Source organism: Oncorhynchus mykiss, chromosome 4 (genome assembly GCF_013265735.2).
Source record: "Oncorhynchus mykiss isolate Arlee chromosome 4, USDA_OmykA_1.1, whole genome shotgun sequence".
Taxonomy (NCBI): Eukaryota; Metazoa; Chordata; class Actinopteri; order Salmoniformes; family Salmonidae; genus Oncorhynchus; species Oncorhynchus mykiss.
The window spans coordinates 31385766-31412483 of NC_048568.1; the positions used below are offsets into that span (position 1 = coordinate 31385766).

The 26718-nt window shown below is 41.2% G+C and overlaps 2 protein-coding genes and 1 long non-coding RNA gene across 4 annotated transcripts; 2 read left to right on the forward strand and 1 right to left on the reverse strand.

Moving 5' to 3' along the window:
• Positions 1–407: 407 nt before the first annotated feature.
• Positions 408–5744, reverse strand: slc25a47a (solute carrier family 25 member 47a). The gene is made up of 6 exons (XM_021600923.2): positions 5399–5744; positions 4002–4045; positions 2702–2773; positions 2401–2580; positions 1288–1558; positions 408–1081 (listed from the first exon to the last, which is right to left on the reverse strand). Exons 1-6 carry the CDS (start codon positions 5433–5435, stop codon positions 768–770), a joined length of 918 nt encoding a protein of 305 aa, XP_021456598.2. The 5' UTR covers positions 5436–5744; the 3' UTR covers positions 408–767.
• A 669-nt stretch (positions 5745–6413) lies between these two features.
• slc25a29 (solute carrier family 25 member 29) lies at positions 6414–16164 on the forward strand. 2 transcript variants are annotated; one of them, XM_021600925.2, is made up of 5 exons: positions 6414–6817; positions 10911–10954; positions 12805–12888; positions 13670–13877; positions 15382–16164. In XM_021600925.2, exons 1-5 carry the CDS (start codon positions 6790–6792, stop codon positions 15948–15950), a joined length of 933 nt encoding a protein of 310 aa, XP_021456600.2. In that variant the 5' UTR covers positions 6414–6789; the 3' UTR covers positions 15951–16164. The 2 variants fall into 2 exon arrangements, with proteins under 2 accessions (XP_021456600.2, XP_036831987.1); XM_036976092.1 differs by having other exon boundaries at positions 6414–6703.
• Positions 16165–23522: 7358 nt separating this feature from the next.
• On the forward strand, positions 23523–26369 carry LOC110522495. Its single transcript, XR_005051520.1, has 3 exons — positions 23523–24170; positions 24811–24939; positions 25265–26369. It is a non-coding gene; the product is annotated as an uncharacterized LOC110522495 (long non-coding RNA).
• The last annotated feature ends 349 nt before the right edge of the window (positions 26370–26718 follow it).

Consider the following 26718-nt stretch of genomic DNA (forward strand, 5'->3'; position numbering starts at 1 on the left):
GAGAAGAGAGAGAGAAGAGAGAGAGAGAGAGAGTAGAGAGAGAGAGTAGAGAGAGTAGAGAGAAGAGAGAGAGAGAGAGAGAGAGAGAGAGAGAAACAAAGTCAGACAGGTCAGACAGACGGTCAGCAAGACGAACCGGGAGTGTGAGAGAGTGCAATCAAGAGAGAGGAGGAGTACAATCAAGAGAGAGAGGTACATTTGTCTAACAAGTCCAGTGTTTAGTGCTGAGCGATTTATGCTTTTTGAGGTCGGTTCGGTTTCCGTTAGATTATTACAAAATAATTACTGTTTCAATTTTGATTATTTTTTAAAACATTAAATGCACTATGCATTATGTGGGTTGAATACTGTAACAGAATAAAACAATTAATAAAAGTCCGATGATGGTAGTGACGTCCCATTACTGCTTCCCATTAACCATAATTTATTCACATTACTTTAATAAAATATTTCAGTTGTTGTATATATTACATTTGTTTTATTTGATTAATTTATTATTTAATTCCAAGTCATCTGCGCAATGGATTTAGGTCATTGTAGTTAATTACAGCGTTTTATGCTCTAACCTATTGGACATTTCAACTCCCTACTACTGTACATTGCACAGTTCAGGCGGGATCGGATTTATCTCTAGAGAAACTGTGCGATGTGCGCATTGAGCTAACAGAAAAAAACGAATGAAATGGAATTAAAATAATTGAATTAATTGGTCAATTAGTTGTTTAAAAAACAAAAAATAACCAACATTTCGGTTAATCACTCAGTGTCTACTCAAACTCTAGTTTGGGGGGTTCTATAGCATCAGGCTGTGTTCTGAGGAAGCCGACCAGGAGTTCATAGGTAGCGAACACCACCATGTTGACAGGGAAGGCACGTAGACAGTTGATACCCAAGCTCCTAAAGAACACCCCTGACCCCTCCATCCTGACTGTCTCTGTGATGCAGTGGACAAAGCCCTTGTATCTCTTGATATCCCTGGCTCCGTCCATCTGGAGGCGAGCCTTAATCACGTCCATGGGCGTACCCACTGTCCAGCCGGTCATACCAGCCACCCCGCCAGCCAGCATCACCCCTGTCCACTCTGAGAATCGCAAGAGATAGGGATTAGGGTTAAATGCTCTATCTATGAACTACAACAATAATTACTTTAACCATTTGTAGAGTAGAACACATTCATAAGAGGCCAACGTTGTATCCTGTTGAGGACAGACGCCCACGCTTTGGACCAATAGAAAACCAGCTGGAGGGTCAAAAGGTAAGCTATGGACCAAATAGAATCTCACCCACCTGGTCCCTTCTTTCCAGTCGGGGTGAACCACTCACAGAGTGTGCTGTAAGTCAGGAAATAGGTGGCGTAGGACGGTCCGTCTCTTAGCATGAGAGGCAGAGCTCCCCTGTAGAGCCCCAGTACCCCCTCCTCTCTGACGATGGTCAGGAGACAGTGGACGGGGCCGCGGTACTTGGGTTTGGGCAAGTTGGCCCCTTTTCTGGCTGGCATGGACTCTGTCTGACACTGCAGCCTGACTTTCACTATGTCGCCTGGTGACATCACTGTCACCTGAGAGACCAGAATAAGGAAACGGGACAGTCAGTGAATTCACATACAGGTTGGCAGTTACTCACTAATTACACTGTAACAGGACTACCATATTTTAAAACCAAATAATGTCAATAAATCAAATAAACTGTTATTGGTCGAGTACACATATTTTGCAGATATTATCGCAGGTGCAAAAAAATGCTTATGTTTCTTGCTCCAACAGTGCAGTAATACCTAACAGTACAAAACATTACACACAATTCCCTCAAGAAATTGAGAAAGAAATGAAGGAATATCAGAACAAGCAATGTCAGAGTCCAGTATATAAGTAAATATGTATATGATGGTGTGTACAGACAGTATGGGCAGTATATGAATAGAAAAGGTGTGTACAGCAGTAGTTATATAGGATGAGCCTTGACTAGAATACAGAGTATACATCTGAAGTGGATAGAACCGTATGTAAACATTAATAAAGTGACCAGTGCTCAATGACTATGTACATAGGGCAGCAGTCTCTAAAGTGCAGGGTAGAGTACCGGGTGGTAGCCGGCTAGTAAAAGTGACTATGTTCAAGGCAGGGTAATGGGCGGAGGCCGGCTAGTGGTGACAATTTAACAGTCTGTTGGCCTAGAGATAGAAGCTGTTTTTCAGTCTCTCGGTCCCTGCTTTGATGCACCTGTACTGTCGCCGCCTTCTAGATGGTAGCAGGGTGAACAATAAGGTCCAAGTCTGGATAACATGACATTGTCCTCCCTTAGAAAGTAAATACATTGGTCATACAATCACAAATCCTGTGAAAGTTCATTCTGGAAAACAACAACAAAATAATATATATCCTCAGAAATAAAACTCCTCACCGTAGCCACACCCCCGGCCAGGCCGGAGAGGAAGATTTCTGGTTTGGTGTTTGGGGTTCCTGGTCCTCCCCTCAGCTGACTGAGACACTGACGGCAGTTCCTGTACATCCCAAACACCACAGAGGAAGTCATGGAAACTGTGGTAACAGGCAGGGACATCCCCTTGAAGAAGCCATGGACCTGGAGGTACAGGAGAGAGAGGAGGGTGGGTCAGTGTGCTTCTCAGTTTAGACATTAAGATAAGGTGACTGATGAAGCAACTGATTAGGACTGCTTGATGCCGGAAAGGATTGACACTCACCCCTTCTTTAGATAACGTTGTTATGAAGCAATGCCAAATTCCAGTGAACTGCTTCTGAGTTTGTATCCTCACCTGTCAACGTCAGGAAGAGTTCAGCCTAGCAGGAGTTATGTCATCACCAGAATAAGGCTCATGGCAACATCTTTAGGTATGTACAGTATCAGTCAAAAGTTTGGACACACCTACTCATTCAAGGGTTTTTCTTAATTTTTACTATTTTCTACATTTTAGAATAATAGTGAAGACATCAAAACTATGAAATAACACATATGGAATCACGTAGTAACCAAAAAAGTGTTAAACAAATCAAAATATATTTTATATTTGAGATTCTTCAAAGTAGCCACCCTTTGCCTTGATGACAGCTTTGCAGACTCTTGCCATTCTCTCAATCAGGTTCATGAGGTAGTCACCTGGAATGCATTTCAATTAACAATTAACATTTCAATGACAGAAAATAGCCCCAATTTGGTAAAAAGATCAAGTACATATTATGGCAAGAACAGCTGAAATAAGCAAAGTGAAACGACAGCCCATCATTACCTTAAGACATGAAGGTCAGTCAATAAATAACATTTCAAGAACTTCTCAAGTTTCTTCAAGTGCAGTCGCAAAAACCATCAAGCGCTTTGATGAAACTGGCTCTCAAGAGGACCGTCACAGGAAAGGAAGACCCAGAGTTACCTCTGCTGCAGAGGATACGTTCAATAGAGTTAACTGCACCTCGGATTGCAGCCCAAATAAATGCTTCACAGAGTTCAAGTAACAGACACATCGCAACATCAACTGTTCAGAGTAGACTGCGTGAATCAGGCCTTCATGGTCCAATTGCTGCAAAGAAACCACTACTAAAGGACAACAATAATAAGAAGAGACTTGTTTGGGCCAAGAAACACGAGCAATGGACATAAGACAGGTGGAAATCTGTCCTTTGGTCTGACTGAAGGAAAAGCAGCCAACAAGTGCTCAGCATATGTGGGAACTCTTTCAAGAATGTTGGAAAATCATTCTTCAGAAAGCTGGTTGAGAGAATGCCAAGAGTGTGCAAAACTGTGGCTCATCAAGGCAAAGGGTGGCTACTTTGAAGAATCTAAAATATATTTTGATTTGTTTAACACTTTTTGGTTACTACATGATTCTCTATGTGTAATTTCATAGTTTTGATGTCTTCACTATTATTCTACAATGTAGAAAATAGTACAAATAAAGAAAAACCCTTGAATGAGTAGGTGTGTCCAAACGTTTGACTGGTATGGTTTTTCTCCACTTCAATAAAACACATTAACATCAAAACACTTACCTTTACTGTATCAAGAGGATATCCCACAGCAACACCACATGCCCCTGTGTTTAGACAGAGGAATGGAAATGATAAAGACCACACACATAGCAGACTAGGTGACATTGTTATTACAATGTTATTATAGCTAGCTTGATTGGTGAATGATGACATCTGTGTTAGCTAACCATCTTAATTAAGCAAACTCCAGGTGTTACTGTGGTAACATGACCACATTTCTATCACCACATGTAAATGAAGGCGTTGCTAAGACGACTAGATACATGTATGAGAGTACATATCAGTCTGCCATGCTGGTCCTTGTTTACAACATCCTAACATTGTGATGGCAAATCAATTTTGACTGCCACACAACATTAAATTGATACTTTGTAATACTGTACAAAACGTATTTGACACAAAGTAACATACAGTAGGTGCATGAGGTGGCCTGGTTAATCAAGGAGGATAGACTGCCAAAGATGTTACTATGTTTAGAAAAGGATTAGGATTTGGGTTTTGAGGCCTTCTGGACATTCCTGAATTGAACTGTATTGAATTCAATGTTGGACAAAAAAACTGGGTTTGAATCAGGCAATGTTCCTCTCACGAACTCTACAAGCCAGAATGTTGAATACAATTATATTTTAACCACTTTACTGGTTGTCTATGCAGTTCGTTCTTTTGGCGGTAGGAATGTAAGACAATATATGCACAGGAAAGTATAATTACATCAACTTTTCAAAGCGCTGGTAGTGTGTTCAGATTTCTATCACCATGAACAAAACAATGTAATCACGCGCACGAGCCTGCAAGTATGCATGCATCTCATTGCATACATGTATTTTCATATTGTGCGCATGCTTCAGGTCATATAAATCTGAAGGCACTAAAGGCACAGTGCTTAAAAAAAAAAGTGTATGTAATTATACTTCTCTGTGTACATATTGTCTTACATCCCTACCGCCAAAAGAACCAACAGCATGAACATGGACAAAAGGTAAAGTACCTTCAAATATAATTTTATTCAACATTCTGGGATATTGAGGTCGTGAAAGGAAACTTTCCTGATTCAAATGCAGATTTCTGCCCGACAGAGATTTCAATGCAATTCTAAATCGTGTTTCCAGGCAACATTCTCCTGTACAATTATATAGACTATTATATATATATAGACTCTCTATATACGCAGAGGCCTAGGCTGTTACGGTATAACCTCAAAAGCCCCCAAAAGGAGTGGGGTCACAAACTTCTATAACGAACGAACCTCCAAATATTATTAACGACGCACACATAATTTCTATGAATGATATTTTCCATGAGCTTGTTATTCAGGGCTCGGACAACCGACATTAATATTAGGCGACGTTGTTTTTAAATAACGCTATACAGCTTCGAAATCGCAATAGGTTACGTACCTCCTATGGATCCTGCCGCGAAATCGGCAATATGCATTCTTCAATCATAAGATAACTTGTGTGAAAACGATATCACTGCATGTTTCTCATGCTTCCACTGATTGTCGTTGTGTAAACTGTGTTCCCTGTTATAGAAGGACTATTCGAGCCAGTTATGTGAAGCTTCTGCGTCCTTCATACCAAAATACCACGTGTATGTTCGGTTGAGGGTTACGAAACAGAGGAGCCGAGTGTAGCCGAATAATGCCGAAGTTGCCATTGATAGGTTCGTGCGCTTCAAAACAGCCATCGTGTCTAAGCAATGACAGTATATGAAGTGTCAAAGACACACTGAAACAGATATTGAATGGCTTTATCAAAGCTTTTGAAACAATAATTACAAATGTAATAGGACTATAACAACATATTCAACATAAAAATGAACGATCCTTACAAATGCCCTCTAAGCAACTGTTATTCTAGCACCCAACCAGTAATTGTTTAATGCTAAATATCTCAAGATACTCATTGAAGTAATGCCACGTTGAGAAACAATTCAGCTTTTTCTCTTAGAAAGAGGCATAAAGGCATATTGTGTCTAAAACTAGTGTCTAAAACTGAGAACTGCTCTGAAATACATAATGTCATTGTTAAAACGAGAAGTTTTAAAGGTGGTAGGTATTCCATGATATGCTCGCCCATAAGTGACCTTGAATGTAGGTAGTTAAGCCATTACATATGGAATAGTTTCTATTTTGTCTAGGTTTGGCATATGTATGATATGGTAATCGCAATTTTCAGCAGCCAAATGTTTTTCAGCCCGTTTGCTTATTCGTAGAAACATCTATTTCCCTATGTACAATCGATATTATTTCAAACCTGCCATTATGATTCAAACGAGAGTTGGTTGTGAGGTGTTTTCATCAATGACCAAAAGCGCCACACCGTATTGCTGACGCACCGAAAGTGCGACTATTTTCATACACAACCAATAAACGTTGGGGGTAAGATTGAAAAGAGGGGTGGTGCCTTCGGCACTGTAATGTGATTGGATACGATGTTTACCCGAAGCAGGTAGTAAACACCTCCAATGCCATCTGTCAAAACGTTGGTCAGACAGACACAGGGTCGAGGTTACTACAGAGAGGGGATCGTAAAATCACTTAGCTCGGACAGTTCATGGAGGTTGTGTAGCTACTCTATTCATACCTCAGTGATTCTAACGGACGCAACAAGGAAATATTAGCTAGCAAGTTGATAGCACATTAGCCTAGCTACGAGACGAAGACTGTTGCCAACTAGCGCAGCTGTGTTTCATCAAACTGTGTAAGTGGCAAACGAATCGGCATCAAAAAGTATTAATTAACCGATATTTGACACTCTTAATCGGAAATTTGTACTGAAGAGTGGTGATGGACTTTCTCGCTGGCTGCATTGGCGGTAAGTCTGATTTGAAGCACATCAACCCAGGAGGCAGCTTTAGCTAACTACTGGCTGCACTAAGCCAATCAGGGAAGGCAAGCGCACCCATCCATCGTCATATGCTACCTATTGTCACACCACACACACAGATAATTGTCTTTAAACCAATTTGAGAAATTAATTCTTACATTGTGTCAATTTGTGTGAGCTATGTATGTCATTGAGATTGTTCAACTCTAACCTTGTTCACATGATCACCCGGCTAACTACTGTAGGTAGTTAAATCGATAGTGTGTGATGATGCAATCCCATTCAGCGATTTAAACCGCATTTTTGTACTTGGCGCAAATGGGTCGACAGGGCACGCAAGGTTAGTTTTCCAAATTATATCTATATAAATGGGAAAACGTGTGACATAATGTAAATGTCTAGAACTTTTCAGACAGTGCATTAAAACCAGTAACTGACTTTGTGTGATTGTAACCATAGCCGCGGGAAGTAGAGGTGCTGAACTCCCTGAAAATAAAAAAATAAATATTAATACATTTTTATTATCATTATTATTATTTTATTTTTTATTAAGGTAGTGCACTGCGGTAAAAATCACAGCATCCCCCATACCCAAACACCTTCCTGTGGCTATGATTGTAACATCATATACCAGGAATAACAAACTCAATTTAACACCATAAGACACTGTAGCCTACAGTCTGAATAATTGTTAGGCATGACATTGTTGCAATGTAGATATATGCATATTTGGTAAGTCAGGTCGGTGCAAGCCATATTGAGTCTGGTGTCAGAAAAAAGTAGGCCCTATGTGTCATAAAAGCTGGATACCAGGGGATAAGGGAAACCACCGTCAACTTTTCAGGGTTAGACCTTATTTAGGAATCTGATGCCAGTAGTCTCCAATGTTACCTTGGTGCTATTCTTCTTGATTAGATTTGTTTATAGGTGGTTGGTTCATAAAGTAGATGGATGGCCCTTCTCTCCAGGAAGACTAAGTTTTTGTTGTTGAAAGTTAAAGGTCTACTTCTGGTGAAATTATTTATGATAAGTGATACATCCTTTCAGTTACTGCTCTATCAATCAATGATTTATACGTCAAATAACAGGCTTACAAAGTTACTTGTCTATATTCAATGACTTGGCTATCGTTGAAGAAAGATCAAATTACTTCCTTCATTCTCACTTGGACATGGTCTAGAAATCCTACCACAGGTGTTTTCCAGCCACCCACAAGCCTCCTTAATGTCCTCTGTACACCCTGTGAAGAATGGAAAGCATTTAGTCCTATGTCCTGTAGCATTACATTTACATTTGACACTTTGGTCACTGGTAATTTAGCAGACGGTCTTAATCAGAGCCACTTACGTGCATACATTTTTTTTATATTTGCAGACTGAAACAGATAACCTAAGATGGCTCTACTGTAAAAAGGATATGCATCTACACATACCCCTTCACAGACCAATCACACTCTCCCTCCTGCTGTCACTGGTCTGCTATGGACGGGTCTGGTGTACATGTAAACCCATAGGGGAGGGATCCACATGCTCAACGTTAGTGGAATGGCGTGAAAAGCCCGACTCGACTCAGAAGGCAACTTTAGTAGTATGTGGGAATGTAAAGCCTATTAGATCCACTATTTGGAGGTGAGCCATAAACATACATGAGTGTAAACCATCCTCCATGTTGGCACCAGGTGTTCCATAACAATACCATTCTAATTGCTATTCCGACTAGAATGTGGTTATGTTGGAACTTTTGCTGCCAACATGGCACGCTGCAAAAGTGGGCGGCAGGTAGCTTAGCGTTTAATAGCGTTGGGCCAGTAACTGAAAGGTTGCTGGTTCGAATCCCCGAGCTGATTAGGTGAAAAATGTGCCTGTGCCCTTGAGCAAGGCACTTAACCTTAATTGCTCCAGTAAGTCGCTCTGGATAAGAGCGCCTGCTAAATGACTCAAATGTAAATGATGACAAACCAAGCCTTTGAGCATTTGTGAATCAATTCTTCTGAAAACTTGCATTAGGCTTTCAAAGCAATCATTCCAAGCTGACCTTAGGGGAATGAAAAACTTGCGTAGTTACTTTGTACCATAATATAAATGCAACATGTAAAGTGTTGGTTTCATGAGCTGAAATAAAATATCCCAGAAATGTTCCATACGCACCCAAACTTATTTCACTCAAATGTTGTGCACAAATATGTTTACATCCCTATTGGTGAGCATGTTTCTCCTTTGCCAAGATAATCCATCCACCTGAAAGGTGTTGCATATCAAGAAGCTGATTAAACATCCTGATCATTACACAGGTGCACCTTGTGCTGGGGAAAGTAAAAGGCCACTCTAAAATGTGCAATTTTGTCACACAACACAATGCCAAAGGTGTCTCAGGTTTTGAGGGAGTGTGCAATTGGCATGCTGACTGCAGGAATGTCCACCAGAGCTGTTGCCAGATAATTTACTGTTTACTGTTCTCTACCATAAGCCGCCTCCAACATTGTTTTGGAGAATTTGGCAGAACGTCCAACCCGCCCCACGCCAGCCCAGGACCTCCACATCCGGCTTCCTCAACTGCGGGATCATCTGAGACCAGCCACCCGAACAGCTGATGAAACTGAAGAGCATTTCTGTCTGTTATAAAGCTCTTTTGTGGGGAAAAACTCTTTCTGATTGGGTGGGTCTGGTTGCCCAGTGGGTGGGCCTATGCATTTCTAGGCCCACCCATGGCTGCACCCCTGCCCAGTCATGTAAAATCCATAGATTATGACCTAACCTATTTATTTCATTTTATGATTTCCTTATATAAACTGTAACTCAGTAAAATCGTTGACATTTTCGTATTTTTATATATTTTTCTTCAGTATAGATACTAAAAGTGAAAGAGAATTTTAAATAACTCAACTTACAAATTACCCAGGGTACTGTTAGTTTGCTGGTAGTTTTCTGCTGTAGCTACCTAAGGTATTGTAAAATATGACCAAAACGGCCCTTTGCCTGCCGGTTGCAAAGGGCACAAGTAATCGTGTCAGTTTCTCTTTTAAGTTAAGGATTTATGGTAGGGACATCCCAAGGATCACATGCCTACTGCTGTTCTTGTCCTGGCTTACAAAAGGAGGCCGGCTCTGATTGGCTGGCTGTGGCACAGCAGGCGCTTAGTAAGGATTATCCTTGCTCTTCTAGCCAGTCCCAGAGAGGCACAGACAGACCAAAGACAGAGAGATGGCCTACAGCCACAGAGTTCTGCAAGCTCTGTTTGGGTTGTAGCATTCTTTTGGTGCACTACACATTCCAACCTTTAATAATGTTGTTTGTTTTGGAACGTTTGATGCCAGTTTGGAGTATAGTCCGCCAAACTATGTAGGCCAATATCAAGGCCTATAGCAGGACAGTTGCTGTCAAGGCTCAGGGCTAAGGTTTCACTCTGTATTCAGAGCCATTGGGAGTGGATGAGAGGGCTTGTACACATGTTATGTACAGTACCTTCCAGAGCAGTCGCTTGGACAAAGCTATTCCTGAAGGAGTGTGTCTCTCCCCAGTGGCCTTGCCATATATGAGGCAGCGGTCTGTCATACCTAGATTCAAATACTATTTTAAATCATTTTAAATACTTTGCCGGTGCTTGATTGAGCCAGCCTGGCTAATGGACTAATATAATAGTTTCAACTGTGAACCCTGCCCGTCTGGCACGCAAGGCGCCTGCAAATGCTTCAACTATTTGAAAGATTCTAAAATGGTATTTGAACCCAGGTCTGCTGTCGGTCTACAGTTAGGCTACAGGTTGTTGTTGATGGCTACAGGGTTTCCATTTCCTGATGTGATGTCCTCTGTGGGGTGAGAGCCAACATTAAAAGCCTTATGTTTACAATTTTTGTTGTTGAGATCTGAATAGCGGACATGGCTATTTATTTAGTTTACAGAAACAATGTTTTGGTTGCTATAAATAACTTATTTTTTTTCCTACCAGAATACAACTTCTCAAACTATCTGTGTATCACATAGGCTACGGTCATTTTTACTTGTCTTTTTTTTTTAACAATCTGCTCTCGGTTAAGTATAGCGTAGTCTATCCTGTCTGACTGCTGTCTCGTTCTTCTCTTCAGGTGCTGCCGGAGTCTTAGTAGGGCACCCTTTTGACACGGTTAAGGTGAGTCTGGTTGTTCTCCTTTTGGGCTTTTCTTTCCATTATATGAAAAAAAAGCTTGCAGTCAATAGTTGCTGCTTGTCTCAAACAACCATAAAAAGCAGCAATACAGTATAGCAAGGGGAAATTGATGACTGTATTCTCCACACTACAACAGGTGCTATTTTGTTTGTATGTATGTATGCTACTGATTTCATACACATCCTGCTTGCGTAGGTCTAATGATTGTGGAAGATTTCCTTGTTAATGTAACAAGGACTTTCTTCGTTTCACAGAAAAGGTCTTACTGTGTTAGTAGATACTTCTACACAACCGTACACTGTAGTAAGTACAGCAAAGGTCAACCCATCCACCCGTCTCTCTCTCTGTCACTTTGACTCATATTTTTGTTGAACCACAACAAGAATAGGACTCGTCCCCATCCCCTATCAACATTTTGATGTCTGAGTTTACCAAGTTGTGTCAGAAAAATCATGTTTATACACTTCATGGCAGTACATACACTATATATACAAAAGTATGGGGACACCACTTCAAATTAGTGGATTTGGCTATTTCTGCCACACCCATTGCTGACCGGTGTATAAAATCGAGCACACAGCCATGCAATCTCCATAGACAAACATTGGCAGTAGAATGGCCTTACTAAGAGCTTAGTGGCTTTCATCTTGGCACTGTCATAGCATGCCACATTTCCAACAAATCAGTTAGTCCAATTTCTGCCCTGCTAGAGCTGCCCCAGGCAACTGTAAGTACTGTTATTGTGAAGTGGAAACGTCTACAACGCCTCAGCCGCGAAGTGGTAGGCCACATAATCTCACAGAACGGGACCGCTGAAGCCCGTAGCATGTACAAATTGTCTGTCCTTAGTTGCAACACTCACTACTGAGTTCCAAACTGCCTCTGGAAGCAACATCAGCACAATAACTGTTTGTTGGGAACTTCATGAAATGGGTTTCCATGGTCGAGCAGCGGCACACAAGCCTAAGATCACCATGCACAATCCCAAGTTTCGGCTGGAGTGGTGTAAAGCTTGCCACCATTGGACTCTGGAGTGATGAATCACGCTTCACCATCTGGCAGTCCAATGGACGACTCTTAGGTTGGCGGATGGCAGGAGAACGCTACCTGCCCAAATGCATAGTGCCAACTGTAAAGTTTGGTGGATGAGGAATAATGGTCTGGGGCTGTTTTTCATGGTTCGGGCTAGGCCCCTTAGTCCCGGTGAAGGAAATCTTAATGCTACAGCATACAATTACATTGTAGACGATTCTGTGCTTCCAGCTGTGACAACAGTTGGGGAAGACCCTTTCCTGGTTCAGCTTGACAATGCCCCCTGTGCACAATGCGAGATCCATTCAGAAATGGTTTGTCGAGATCGGTGTGGAAGAACTTGACTGGCCTGCACAGAGCAGTGACTTCAACCCCCTCGAATACCTTTGCGATTAATTGGAACTCCAACTGCAAGCCAGGCCTAGTCGCCTAACATCAGTGCCCGACCTCACTAATGCTCTTGTGGCTGTATGGAAGCAAGTACCCACAGCAAGTACCCGCAGCAATCTTCAAACATATAGTGGAAAGCCTTCCCAGAAGAGTGGAGGCTGTTATGGCAGCAAAGGGGGGACCAACGCAATATTAATGACCATGATTTTGGAATGAGATGTTCGACAAGCATGTGTCCACATACTTTTGGTCATGTAGTGCATAATTCTGTGTATTGGTAAGCTATTCTGTATTCCCTCATTTTTGTTCCTATGTTGCGATACTGTTGTCAGGAAGTGTTGGTTTGTTCAGTAGGGATGCTGTTTGGCCATCCAGGTTCTCTTTGACCTTGACCTGTGTGTGTGTTGCAGGTGAGACTCCAGGTCCAGAATGTGGACAAGCCTCTCTACCGCGGGACCTACCACTGTTTCCAGTCCATCATTCGGCAGGAGTCGGTAAGTCCTACCTAAATCTGTATCATTAAGTGGCAGCTGCGTCTCCAATTTAACTTTAAACAGGCGATGAGCTCATGTTAAGTTGTCATGTTTGGTATATTATTGTCCTATAGGCTTCAGATTTGTTTGATGAGACTTTGGCCACTCTCTCATCAACACAACCACATTGAAGTCTGCTCTGCTTGAGGTCAGTTTGTCCTAAGCGCTGACCCTAGACCTGTCTGTTTCAGACGACCTCACCTGTCTTGTCTTGTGACTGATTGTTATGGGCCTGATAGAATACTCACAGAGCTGATGGGTGTGGGAGAGGCAGTAGCACAGAGCTAGCTCTACAGTGCAACCATTTTACTTGCAAATGCGCAAACATATTTAGCTGTGCGACCTGGAATTTTTATTCAATAGCACTTTTTATTTAAGAGCACTAGTGTCCCTTGAAAAATGAAGGATTCTACCCTTATTACCCCAAATATTTTTCATTGTGCTGCTAAATTTCTTGGTGTGTGCCTACGTTTTCCACACATGCTCCTAGTAAAAAAAAGGTAAGCGTAGCGCCTGTAGCAAAATATGGGCATCTGGAATACGTATTTTGGTTTGTGTTCTGTTAACTTTATAAGGGTTTTAACAAGTTTATAAATGAATCTACAATATCCATTGAGTTAGAATTATGTGTCTCACTCTTTTCATGCTCCACATGAGTCCATAGCCTGAAATATAAAATGTTTTTAATTTCTCCCTTTCTCCCTCTCTTTGCCATCTCTCCCTCCTTCACCCCCCACCCCAGATGTTTGGGCTGTACAAAGGCATCGGCTCCCCCATGATGGGCCTAACCTTCATCAATGCCATAGTGTTTGGAGTGCAGGGAAACGCTATGCGTTACCTGGGCCACGACACCCCTATGAACCAGTTCCTGGCCGGGGCCGCAGCCGGAACCATCCAGTGTGTCATCTGCTGCCCCATGGAGCTGGCCAAGACACGCATGCAGATGCAAGGTAGGGATTATCAAAAATATGGGCTTTTAATGTCTCGTTCAAAACAGCTGGGAACTCAAAAATCTCAGACTTCAGTGCATTCAAGACAACCGGCAACTCAGGAAAAAATAGACCTCTGACTGGGAAAAATAGTTTTGAACGCTCATCCAAATCGAAATTCCAAGCTGGAAACTCCGGCATCTTTCTAGAGCTCCGACCTGGAGGTCAACATCATAATTTGACCTCCGTTTTTTTTTCTGCTTTCCCAGTTGTCTTGAAAGCACCATTTTAATACGAGGAAAATAGGGGAGATAATTACTATTCTCTCCAACTGCTTAAAATGGTGCTTTTCTTTACGCGTGTGTCATGGTGCGGTATAAACCAGGTCATCTGACCACTAGATGTCCTTGTATGCCCATGCATGTAATAGATGCACACATATTTCAATTGAAGTTGCTATATGTTATGAAGAAAGTCATGAACAAGTATTAGACATTTTTTTTGACAACCTTGGGGACCATTGATAATTCGTTATCATATTGATTTGAGTGAAGTATGTTGTGATAACCATACTGTTGTTGCAAGCATGCACCACTGCCTTAGGAGAGTGCAATATCATGATTTGATGAGGTATTTGTTACTTTAAGATAACAAAAACTGTTGTCAACACTTGCATGAATACTTTACTGGGCAAAAGTGTTCCATGTTTCATTCATTGGTTTCCCCAGTATTTGGTGGTGGAGCAACTTCGCTAACTAGCCAGCAAGTTAAACAATTTGTGGATTGTACTCTGCCTTTTCAAGCTAGCGACTTAGCTACCTCCTTAGCGAACAATCATTTCTAAGAAGCACATTCTGTGTAGTTGATGTTTGTGCAGATGTTTTTGTTCTAGTTAGCAAACGTTTCTAGCTAGTTGTCAAATGTTTGTCATTTTAGCTTATCTGAGCTAGCTAGCATAATGTACTCGGTGCACTGCCCCTACACTGTTGGAAAGCGTGTGTACCATAGACGGATGGGTTGTTTAGCAACAAAGCCGATGCATACTCAACTTTGGGGCAAAACAAAGTGGGTTGCCTTAGTATCAAAGGATTATTGACAACATGTTAACTATATTGTAAACTATAACACAGTACACACATTTTTTCTCTAATACATATTAGCATTGACGTGACATAAGTGAAAACACCTAAAAACAAGACATGTTATCAAGAACAACATACAACTAGCTGAAACAAGCCACCTACGATTCTCCACATGGCCGCTTCTTGTCATTGCTGCTAGAGATCTGACCATTTCAGAATCATAACAACACACTGCCTTTTTCCTCTGCAACGCGCATGCATAATTCTGGTGACATTGTCAACCCACCCGTCTATAGTATCAGTTTTTAAAGGGTTCACTAATGGCACTAACGATTAAAATGTTTTCAAAACATGTATGGCCACCTATTTCATGTTTCTCCTAGCGTCAACTTTTCCATATTGGTACCCATCACTAGTATTTATAATTATACTGTGTTACTAAGGCACTGGGGAGAAGAAGTCCAAGAGGAAGCTCTACAAGAACTCCCTGGACTGTCTGGCCCGTATCTACAAGCGGGAGGGGCTGTCGGGGGTGAACCGTGGCATGGTTACCACGCTGATCCGAGAAACCCCCGGTTTTGGGGTCTACTTCCTGGCCTATGATGTCCTGACTCGCTCCATTGGCTGTGAACCTGACGACCCCTACATGATCCCCAAACTGCTATTCGCCGGTGGGATGTCCGGGATTGCCTCTTGGCTCTCCACCTATCCAGTGGACGTGATTAAGTCCCGCCTCCAGGCGGATGGGGTGGGTGGGGTCTACCAGTACACCAGCATCGCTGACTGCGTGCGGCAGAGCGTGAGGAGGGAGGGGCTCAGAGTGTTCACGCGAGGTCTTACCTCCACCCTGCTCAGGGCATTTCCCGTCAATGCTGCCACCTTCGCCACCGTCACGCTGGTGCTGCTGTACGCACGGGGAGTGGAAGAGGGGCCCAAAGACTGTGAGCTGGGGCCCCCCAACACAGCTCACCACACACAGCTACCGCAGCAGACCCAGGCTTCCAGCTTGTGATCTGAGTCTGGAGGTGTTACTCCCACCAAAGCTGCTCTACTGTGGGGTGGGGGAGGGAGAGAAACCCATTGGGACCCAATGCCCTTTGAATCGCTGAGTATGGAAACCCATAGACTCCTGATATTGTACACTACCGTTCAAAAGTTTGGGGTCACTTAAAAATGTCCTTGTTTTTGAAAGAAAAGCAACAACAACAAATCCATTAAAATCACATTAAATTGATCAGAAATACAGTGTAGACATTTTTAATATTGTAAATGACTATTGTAGCTGGACCCGGCTCATTTTTTTTATTGGAATATCTACATAGGCGTACAGAGGCCCATTATCGGCAACCATTACTCCTGTGTTCCAATGGCACGTTGTGTTAGCTAATCCGAGTTTATCATTTTAAAAGGCTAATTGATCATTAGAACACCCTCTTGCAATTATGTTAGCACAGCTGACAACTGTTGTGCTGATTTTAAAGAAGCAATATAACTGGCCTTCTTTAGACTAGTTGAGTATCTGGAGCATAAGCATTTGTGGGTTCGATTACAGGCTCAAAATGGCCAGAAACAGCCACCCGGGTGACGCAGTGGTTAAGGGTCGTTGTACTGCAGCGCCAGCTTCACAGATCAGTGCAAACTGGCGCTAACCAGAATTGAAAGAGGAGTGGGAGGCCCCGGTGCACAACTGATCAAGAGGACAAGTACATTAGTGTCTAGTTTGAGAAACCGACGCATCACAAGTCCTCAACTGGCAGCTTCATTAAATAGCCCCCACAAAACACCAGTCTCAAAGTCAACAGTGAAGATGCGACTCCAGGATGATGGCCTTCTAGGCAGCGTTCCTCTGTCCAGTGTCTGTGTTCTTTTGCCCATCTTAAGGTTTTATTTTTATTGGCCAGTCTGAGATATGGCTTTTCTTTGCAACTCTGCCTAGAAGGCCAGCATCCCGGAGTTGCCTCTTCACTGTTGACTTTGAGACTGGTGTTTTGATGGTACTACGCTGTATTTCTAATCAATTTGATGTTATTTTAATGGACTAAAAATGTGCTTTTCTTTCAAAAACAACGACATTTCTAAGTGACCTCAAACTTTTGAACAGTAGTGTAGATCTATAGATTTGCAGGCTAAGACTGCACTTGACTTGTGTATATATAATTTACTTTGGGGGGGGGGTATTTTGTATAATGTTTAAAGTAACTGTTATTTCCTGCCTTATTACATTTTAACAGTTTTACTGAAATGGAGAAGTCGAAGCACTGATATCTTTGGAAGATGCGACAAAAAAGACTGAGATTGAACCCACAGTTTAATATGCCACTGTCTCTCTCAGACCATAGTATTGCTCAAATAAACCAAGAGTTATGGTTAAGTTGCTGGTACTAACTGGTACAACCACATGTATACTAACAAGCACTGTAATGGTATGGTTATGCAGTTTATCCTTTTTATAGCTCTGTCTTTGCACAGTAACTATTCAGTAGTCTACTTTGGCCTCAGGAGATTCACATGTAGGGTACTAGTTGAGTTAAAGCACTTATCATGTCCTAACTGAAAAGCAACCTATAATGCACCTGAGCGATATCTGAAAGCTGAATGAAAGCCCCGAATGTGACATTTGTGTTTGAAGCACAAGTGTGAATCCCTATTAGAGTTGGCAATAATGTAATGTGTCTTGTGTGTTTTGTTTTGGGACAAGGCTTGTGTTTTACTGAGTAATGGGAAGTGTTGTCTTTGGTTTTTTACTTGTGTATAAATGTGAGGTTGATTGTATTTTGTTTTTAAAGATGCGATTGGCAAAGTGTCTAAATATTGCAAATTCTAGAGAGGATTTTTGTGTGTGTTATTATTTGAGCCGGAATGTTGCTGTTAACTAATCTATCTGTGTCTCTTGTTCCTCATAATGTAGACTTCGGTATATCTGTTACTGTTAACTCCTGTCATTTTAGAAGATTTGTAATGGGGAGTTGATATACAGCATCAGGCAAAATTCTGGACACACCTACTGATTCGACATTGTAGAACAATAGTGAAGACATCAAAACTAACACATGGAATCATGTAGTAACCAAAAAAGTGTTAAACAAATCAAAAATATATTTGAGATTCTTCAAAGTAGCCACCCTTCGCCTTGATGACAGCTTTGCACACTCTTGGAATTCTCTCAACCAGCTTCACCTGGAATGCTTTTCCAACAGTCTTGAAGGAGTTTCCACATGCTGAGCTCTTGTTGGCTGCTTTTCCTTCACTCTGCAGTCCAACTCATCCCAAACCATATCAATTGGGTTGAGGTCAGGTTATTGTGGAGGCCAGGTCATCTAATGCAGCACTCCATCACTCTCCTTCTTAGTCAAATAGCCCTTACACAGCTTGGAGGTGTGTTTTGGGTCATTGTCCAGTTGAAACATCCATATGGGATGGTGTATTGCTGCAGAATGCTGTGGTAGCCATGCTGGTTAAGTGTGCCTTGAATTCTAAATAAATCACTGACAGTTTCACCAGCAAAACACCATCACACCACCTCCTCCATGCTTCATGGTGGGTGCCACACATGTAGAGATCATCTATTCACCTACTCTGCGTCTCACAAAGACACAGCGGTTGGAACCAAAAATCTCAAATTTGACTCATCAGACTAGAGAACAGATTTCCACTGGTCTAATGTCCATTGCTTGTGTTTCATTGCCCAAGCAAGTCTCTTCTTATTATTGGTATCCTTTAGTAGTGGTTTCTTTGCAGCAATTCGACCATGAAGGCCTGATTCAAGCAGTCACCTCTGAACAGTTGATGTTGAGATGTGTCTGTGACTTGAACTCTGTGAAGCATTTATTTGTGCTGCAAATTCTGAGGCTGGTAAACTCTAATGAACTTATCCTCTGCAGCAGAGGTAACTCTGCTGCGGTCCTCATGAGAGCCAGTTTCATCATAGAGCTTGATGGTTTTTGCGACTGCATTTGAAGAAACTTAGTTCTTGAAATTTTCCAGATTGACTGACCTTCATGTCGTAAAGTAATAATGGACTGTCATTTCTCTTTGCTTATTTGAGCTGTTCTTGCCATAATATGGACTTGGTATTTTACCAAACAGGGCTATCTTCTGTATACCACTCCTACCCTTGTCACAACAAAGCTGATTCGCTTAAATGCATTAAGATGGAAAGAAATTCCACAAATGAACTTTTAAGCAGACACACCTGTTAATCGAAATGCATTCCAGGTGACTCATGATGCTGGTTGAGAGAATGCAAAGCTGTCAGGTTGGCTCCAGTTAAGAATCTCTACAATAAGATGCATTTTGATTTGTTTAACACCTTTTTTTGGTTACATGATTCCATATGTGTTATTTCATAGTTTTGATGTCTTCACTATTATTCTACAATGTAGAAAATAGTCAAAATAAAGAAACTCTGTAATGAGTAGGTGTCCAAACTTTTGACTGGTACTATATGTTTTTACTGGTTTGTGAGATACTTAGTCGTATTAGCAGAGATTGGCAGATCTCTCTGCGATATGTATGATGGGGACATTTTGCATGCTGTTCCTGTATGAGGGTATTAATATAGTAGGCTATACACATCAGTGGACCTACAGTATGGTAGCTTTGACACAGTATTCATGTGTTATTAATGACTCTTATTCCTTCACTGTGGAGGGGAGGGAAGAACACACACACACACTGAATTGTCTCTAGTGTGTTGCTGCAGTAAATTACTATCATTGTCATAACCTTCTGAAACAAAGGATTCAGGAAAATCTACGATGACACCACAGTAATGTTCTTTAAAAGAGCTATGACATCATAATGGTGTTCTCTAAAACAGCGACAGTGATGTCTTAATGACAGTCTCTAACATATCCACATGTACTGAATTGTTGAATGTAACAAGATGTTACCCCCACAAAATGGTCTCTGACTTTTACCAGGAGGAGAAGAAACATGTACCAGAGACCTGTAACAATCCGCTTCTCTTCTAAATATTTTGGTTGGTTCGAGGTAGTTTGCTGCTTGGATAGCACAACCCTTGAAATACTGGTGTCCTGCAGTCTGCTGAATTGGTGAATTGTGGTTGTGGGGTAATTGTTAGAGTTGTGTAAATTCGAATCTGGTATCAGGATAAATATAACAATGAGTCACCGATTGTATACTATGTATTTTTTTTTTATTAGCTAAGTAATAAATTGGCAAATGAAACTTTCATATTTACGGGCTCACTGTAATACCACGCAGGGCAGAACAGAGAACTGACAGGATGTACGTAAACAGTTGTTCTTATACTGTGATAGGCCAACAGACGGGTTGGAACAATGTCTATCACCGTAGAGGCTGAGCGTGGTTTAGACTTGCTCAGCCTATCTCAGGCGGGTCCCCACCTCTTGGCGCTTCTTGGAGTCCTCCCTTCTTCGATGTATAGATTCTTACTGTTCTGGTATCGCAGCCTAGTTATAACAGTTGCTCAGTTCCTGCTGTTGTGTTGTTCAGTATTTTTCCATCTCAGTTAAACCTCGTGATGACCACCCCTCCCCTATACCTAATTGACCACAACTTTGTAAGATACAGCAAGTCACCATGTGCTCAATATTGTTACATACAAACACAAGGACAAAGCATCTGCTGGGCTGTTATCTACAGTCTTGCAACATGCAGGTCACACCATGTTACTCAGTTCTTGTCACACACACAAACAGGCAAGTAGATGTAGCAAGCAGTTGTTTCATCTCATGATGATGCTCAAGTGCACAAATGCAGATACTTCACACAGCCAACATCAGATAATATATATATATATATATATGCTAATGGCTATAATGTAAAACACAGAATCCCACAAATAATAAAATAATATGTTGCTGAGTGACATTCAGTATGCCAATCAGTTTTTGCCATTGCTAATTGTTCATTTTAATATTTTTTATATACTGTATCACATTGTTTGTCACCATAATGTTTTATTGTGCTTTGTTGTGATCATTTTAATGTTCTCATACTCCTCCAGTCCTGGACACGAGGCTAAAGTAAAAAACTGGCATATGAAAATTATTTGGACTTTGGACTGGGAAGATGCGAACAAAGTATGTGATTTTGTGTGATGATAATCTGTTAGATCATTTGAAAGGGGGAATGAAAATGTAAATATATAAAACTTCGATCTGTTAGTTGTGATGTTTGATGTTTGACCAGAATATATTTTTTTTGTCTTTCTCTTAACTTGTGGGTTTTGCTGTTACAAAGATGAGCTTGGAAAGGGAAGATTCAAAAGATGGAGACACTGATATATTTTTGTAACAAACTAACAACGCTGAGCCCAGTCAGTGTATCTCATGCTTTGGTTCATCAAGGTTGACTTGTAGAACATTTTGAAAATCAATAAACGACTGACTCAGATTAAGATCTTTCTCCGTGTCATTATACCTGTGCCTTAAAAACAATAGTTTTATTGTCATACTACATTTTATAATGTTACATAGTAAAATACACATCCCAACACAATAGATGTCTGCTGCGTTGATATGAATGTGTTATTCACTCACTTCGTCAGTAGGCGTTAGTGTAATTCTACATTTTCAGAAAAGTACTTTTCTTACTCTTGTGGGCTGCTCAAGTTATTGTATCGCAGAGGCAGTTGCCACCATGAAGTAGATATTTTTAACACGTACTCACAGGCACTATCCCACTGCTGGACAGCATGTGGGCTTTGACCTGCTTAGTTTCCAACCTGGGCTAGTGCACCCCTCTATAGCCCACCTGGTTGTACCAGACTCCCCCAGGAGCACCATATCGATCTTAGTGAGGACACCTGTTCAACAGCGCGTTACAGCCCAGAGCTCCTCAGCTCACTCGATCCACCAACCTCAGCCTCCCAGTGACTTGGATTACAGGCAGTATTTTGGATGAAGCAGATGTTAGCTAGAATGTGTGACCACCATTTGCCTCATGCAGCGCGACACATCTCCTCTGCAGACGAGTTCCTGCCCCTGGGGAGGATGGCGGGAGTCCAATCCCTTAGGTTGTGTGGCCTTGCTGTCTGCATCTGCACCGTTGTGTTGATTGGAACAGTTTGTTTCCCTCCACTGGGTGACTGTTCAGGTGAAGATGAAAGTCCCGAGCCGAAGGGACCACCACAGACCCGGAGTAGTGGTCCAGAACGAGAAGTGAAACGAAGGAAAAGAGAAGTATAAGGTGGCAAATGTCACCTCATAAAAGACTTCTTGTTTGGTTTGTGGGTGGGGTCATGTGGAAGTAGGTAAGGGTCTCCATATGTAGGGGTTTCCTTTGGGGTAAACTTAACAATTATACTGTCCCCCAATACTGTCTTTAGCTACTAGAGATGCCTTGTTTTCTCTGAATGAGGAAGTAAAAGCACTCACTGAGTTGGCCCTGCAAAACAGGGAGGCACTTGACTACTTATTGGCTGGTCAAGGGGGTATTTGTGCACTCATTGGCGACGAATGCTGCACTTTTGTCCCAGATGTGTCATCAAATGTGACTGGTCTTGCTAACTACATTGCCACTGTTACAAAGTCTTATTCCCGGGAATCAGAGTGGGTGTTTACTGGTTGGCTGAAGGGCCTCTTTGGAGCTTCGGGACCTCAGATAGCTCAATGGTTGATAGCTGGAATCTTTTGTTTTAATGTGTATGATTATTTCTACTTCCCTGGCAACTTGAGTCTCAGCAACTAGCATGTTCAAAAGAAGGTGCTACTGATAACTTTCTGTCTCTCCAGGAACTTTCCCCCTATAATGGATGATAATATACAACAATGAGTTAGTATCCATGTTTGATGAAGTACCTGAAGGTTTCAAGGTAGGTTGTTATTAAGTCCAAAACACAAGTTCAGCACTGTGTTTAACAAAAGATGCCCAAATCATTATTCTTTTTTTTAAATTCGAGACATATTCTGCCTATCCAGGTGTCAGACACACTCTCTATGTTCTCCAGAGTGGGAAATGACGTCAGTCTACCGTGTAACAATGTGGTTTAACAAAACTGCTCCTCAACTACATGGATCTATAAGAGATGCATCTACTGGTACTATTGAAGAGGTCAATGGGGGGAGGTCAGAAAAGGAAAACTAACTAACAGATTCAGTGTTGGGTCTAACTTTTCTCTACATGTTAGTGATATCAAAGCTGAGTATGCTGGAGTCTACATTTTTAAAGAGAACCTTAAGAATGGGACAAAAGGTGTAGTGGGTGAAGCTTTTTATTTGTCGCTTCTAAATAGTGAGTATTACTGTTTGAATACATAAAGTTTGGTATATTAGATGTATTTGTGACAGTAAACTATCTCCTTTTCTTTCACAGTCTCCCAGTCCACGTTAATGAGAGATATAATGCCTGATGGAACAGTGAAATGAACATGCCCCTGCTCAGCTATTATGGAAACTGTAACCCACTCATCATTAGTGGTGTTACTCTGAGCTGGGTGGATGAGACCAGCTAACACAATGCTCTCCCTGTGACATCTCTCTGACTGTGACACTCCAGAGGGAGGACAACAACAGGAAGCTGACGTGTCAGCTGACTGAAAGGGGATAAGTGAAGACCTCCATTGACTTCACCTCCACATTCTCAGGTATGTGTTCCCGTTATGCTCCTATAATCTGAATAAAATCTGTAATGATATTAAAGTTGAATATCAAACCTGATACTTTCTCCTGATATCAGTGATTGGTGAACAAGCATACAGCTCTCTACTGTATTTGTCTGATGATGAAGAGTTATATAAAAGAGGATGTTCTTCTACTGATCTAGATATTAAAGACAAGGGCACTGAAGATGGTGATGTCATCACCACAGTCCCAGGTTAAAAAAAAACTCCATCAGTATGATGTGTGCAGATATACTGTAGTACACCTTCCATGTGCCATCTTGATATGTAGAAGTTAGCAACGTTTCTTAAATGTTGGGTCAGGGTTGGTACCTTTAACGGCTTGAGACTGAGAATAGAAAATAGATGTATAGAATCAATCTTTAGGATGTTTTTAACATAAATCTTCAATAAAGTTCCAACCGAAGAATTCCTTTGTCTTCAGAAATGCAATGAAATGCAGGTTGCGCTCACGTGAATGCGCGAGACTGAGCTCGTGGCTGCTGGCAGACCTCTGACTCAATCCCCTCTCATTCACCCCCACATCACAGTAGAACCATCAAACAAGGTTCTAAAGACTGTTGACATCTAGTGGAAGCCTTTGGAAGTGCAAGATGACCCCATAGACACTGTGTATTCGATAGGGTAAGAGTCGAACCTCAGATTTCCCACTTCCTGGTTGGATTTTTTCTCAGGTTTTTGCCTGCCATATGAGTTCTGTTATACTCACAGACATCATTCAAACAGTTTTAGAAACTTCAGAGTGTTTTCTATCCAAATCTACTAATTATATGCATATTCTAGCTTTTATGGCAGAGTAGCAGGCAGTTTAATTTGGGCACTCTTTTCATCCAAAATTCCCAATGCTGCCCCCTACCCTAGAGAAGTTAACTGCTAGGCTACCTTCCTAGACTACCTACCTACTGCTAAACTAATTTACAAGTTCAGGTTTTTTACTTTGCTGTGGTGCAGTTCACACTCTCATCCTGTGGACATTTCTGCTTGTCTGTGATGCCTAATACCACTACTCCATGTTTAAGATGTTATATAACTCTAAAGTTATTTAGTGGATGGTCTGAACAATCAAAGTAATCTATTAGGCATGAATTAAAACACTCAGCTAGATCGTTGGTGTTCAGACAGAGGTGAAGTTGTAGTGGTGTTTGGCTGATGGATATTAGTCCTCAACATCCTCTATTGATCGTTGTGTGATACAAACTTTACTTTCATTTAAATCAATCTAAATGATTGACTGTGTTTAATCACTGTCTGTCTCATTGTCCAGGTACCAGTAATGCTGTTAAGTTGCCCATCAGTCACATCATGCTCTTTGTGACACTGACCATCATGGCTGCCATAGTCACTATTCACACAAGGAGGATCCGCCCACCCAAGGCTCTGCCCCCACAAGCAGGTGAGAGTCACAGGCATTGGTCCAGTTCCATTTAGGTTCCTAACTCCTCCCACAACATCAGAGTTCACAGATCTGAAAGGACTGTATAGACCTAAACATTATGAATGGTTCCATCAATCCATAGAACACATGGAGCAAACAACACATTACATTCACATATTCTGATCTTCAGACGTGTGAACTGAAATGGAATCAGGTCATAAATAGTCCTTTGACGTAGTCATCTTGTCCATCTAACCCCCTATTAACTAGTTCATCTTTATGATCTGCTATAGAATGAATGGTGAGACATGTTGTCTGATGTGTTGTTTTGTTCTCTGTATAGAAGAAGCCTCTGGTATGGAGATTCATGTCCTGGAGGAATGACCCCTTGTTCCTCACTCTTCTCCCTGTGCTGGACTAAGACTTTCAAACTGTCTGTGTTTTTATTGATTAAGAGGACATTATACATGTTTTTTAAAGCTGATGTTCATCTATGATAGAGTAGAGTGTGTTGGAAGATGTATTTATAGTTGTATTTTCAACTTTTAGTATCTTTAGTATCTATTTAACATATTTGTTGTTGCATGCAGTAGGGGTGATGACATCACTGAAGCAACACATGGTCTATGTGAATGATAAGTTTGTTTTTTCCCTGTCCATTATGAAGGAAGTCAGCAAAGAGACATTCAGATTTTGTTTATCCATATGTTTTTTCCTAACCTATTTTTTTTTTATGAACACAATGCTTTTCTAACGTTTAAATTCATTTATGAAACAGTTTTTAAATAAACGATTAAAAATGTATTATGTCTAACTCTTTGTCAGTACAGTACAGAGGTTTTTTTTTTACTATACACTTCCACAATACAGTAGCCTACACAGTTTTTAGTTTTTTCACCTTTACCTGCTGCTGAATTTCATGTCGGCCTGGTGGAGCGTTCCTGGCCACTAGGGGCCCCCCGAAACCAATTTAAAAAGTAAACCCAGTGTCTCAACATACTGTTGAGAGTTAGAATAGTAGAATACACAAGGTGAAAGTTTGACATTTTAGTTGTGCATCATTAGTTTTTCTCTTGTTATGTTAGTCAATGACAGTCACTAAATTTGCCATGTCAGCTAACAATTTTTAGATTTGTAAATGAGTCTAGCCAGCTTTCTAATCTTGTAGTAATCATGTCCAAATACCGACTGGGCACGCAGGGCAAATGCCAGGGGGCCCTGACCTCCAGGGGGCTTGTATTGACTTTGTTAGTCATTCTTACTCAGATATCATGAGTCATGGCAAAATGTGCAGAATTGTCTTTAAAAATTCAAAAATGAATCTCTGCCCCATGGAAACATTTGTAGAATTGCATGACATTTTTTATAAAATAGCAACATCTTGTCTCTGCCCCATGACAAAATGTATGCAACGGCCAAAATCTTGTTTAAAAACTGGAACATTTACTCTACACCCATGGCAAAATGTGTAGAATTGAAGGAAATAACTTTAATAAGTTAATGTTTCTATTCACCTTCAAGAGGGTGGCAATAGGCTAGACATATATATACAGTGGGGCAAAAAAGTATTTAGTCAGCCACCAATTGTGCAAGTTCTCCCACTTAAAAAGATGAGAGAGGCCTATAATTTTCATCATAGGTACACTTCAACTATGACAGACAAAATTAGAAAAAAAATCCAGAAAATCACATTGTATGAATTTATTTGCAAATTATGGTGGAAAATAAGTATTTGGTCACCTACAAACAAACAAGATTTCTGGCTCTCACAGACCTGTAACTTCTTCTTTAAGAGGC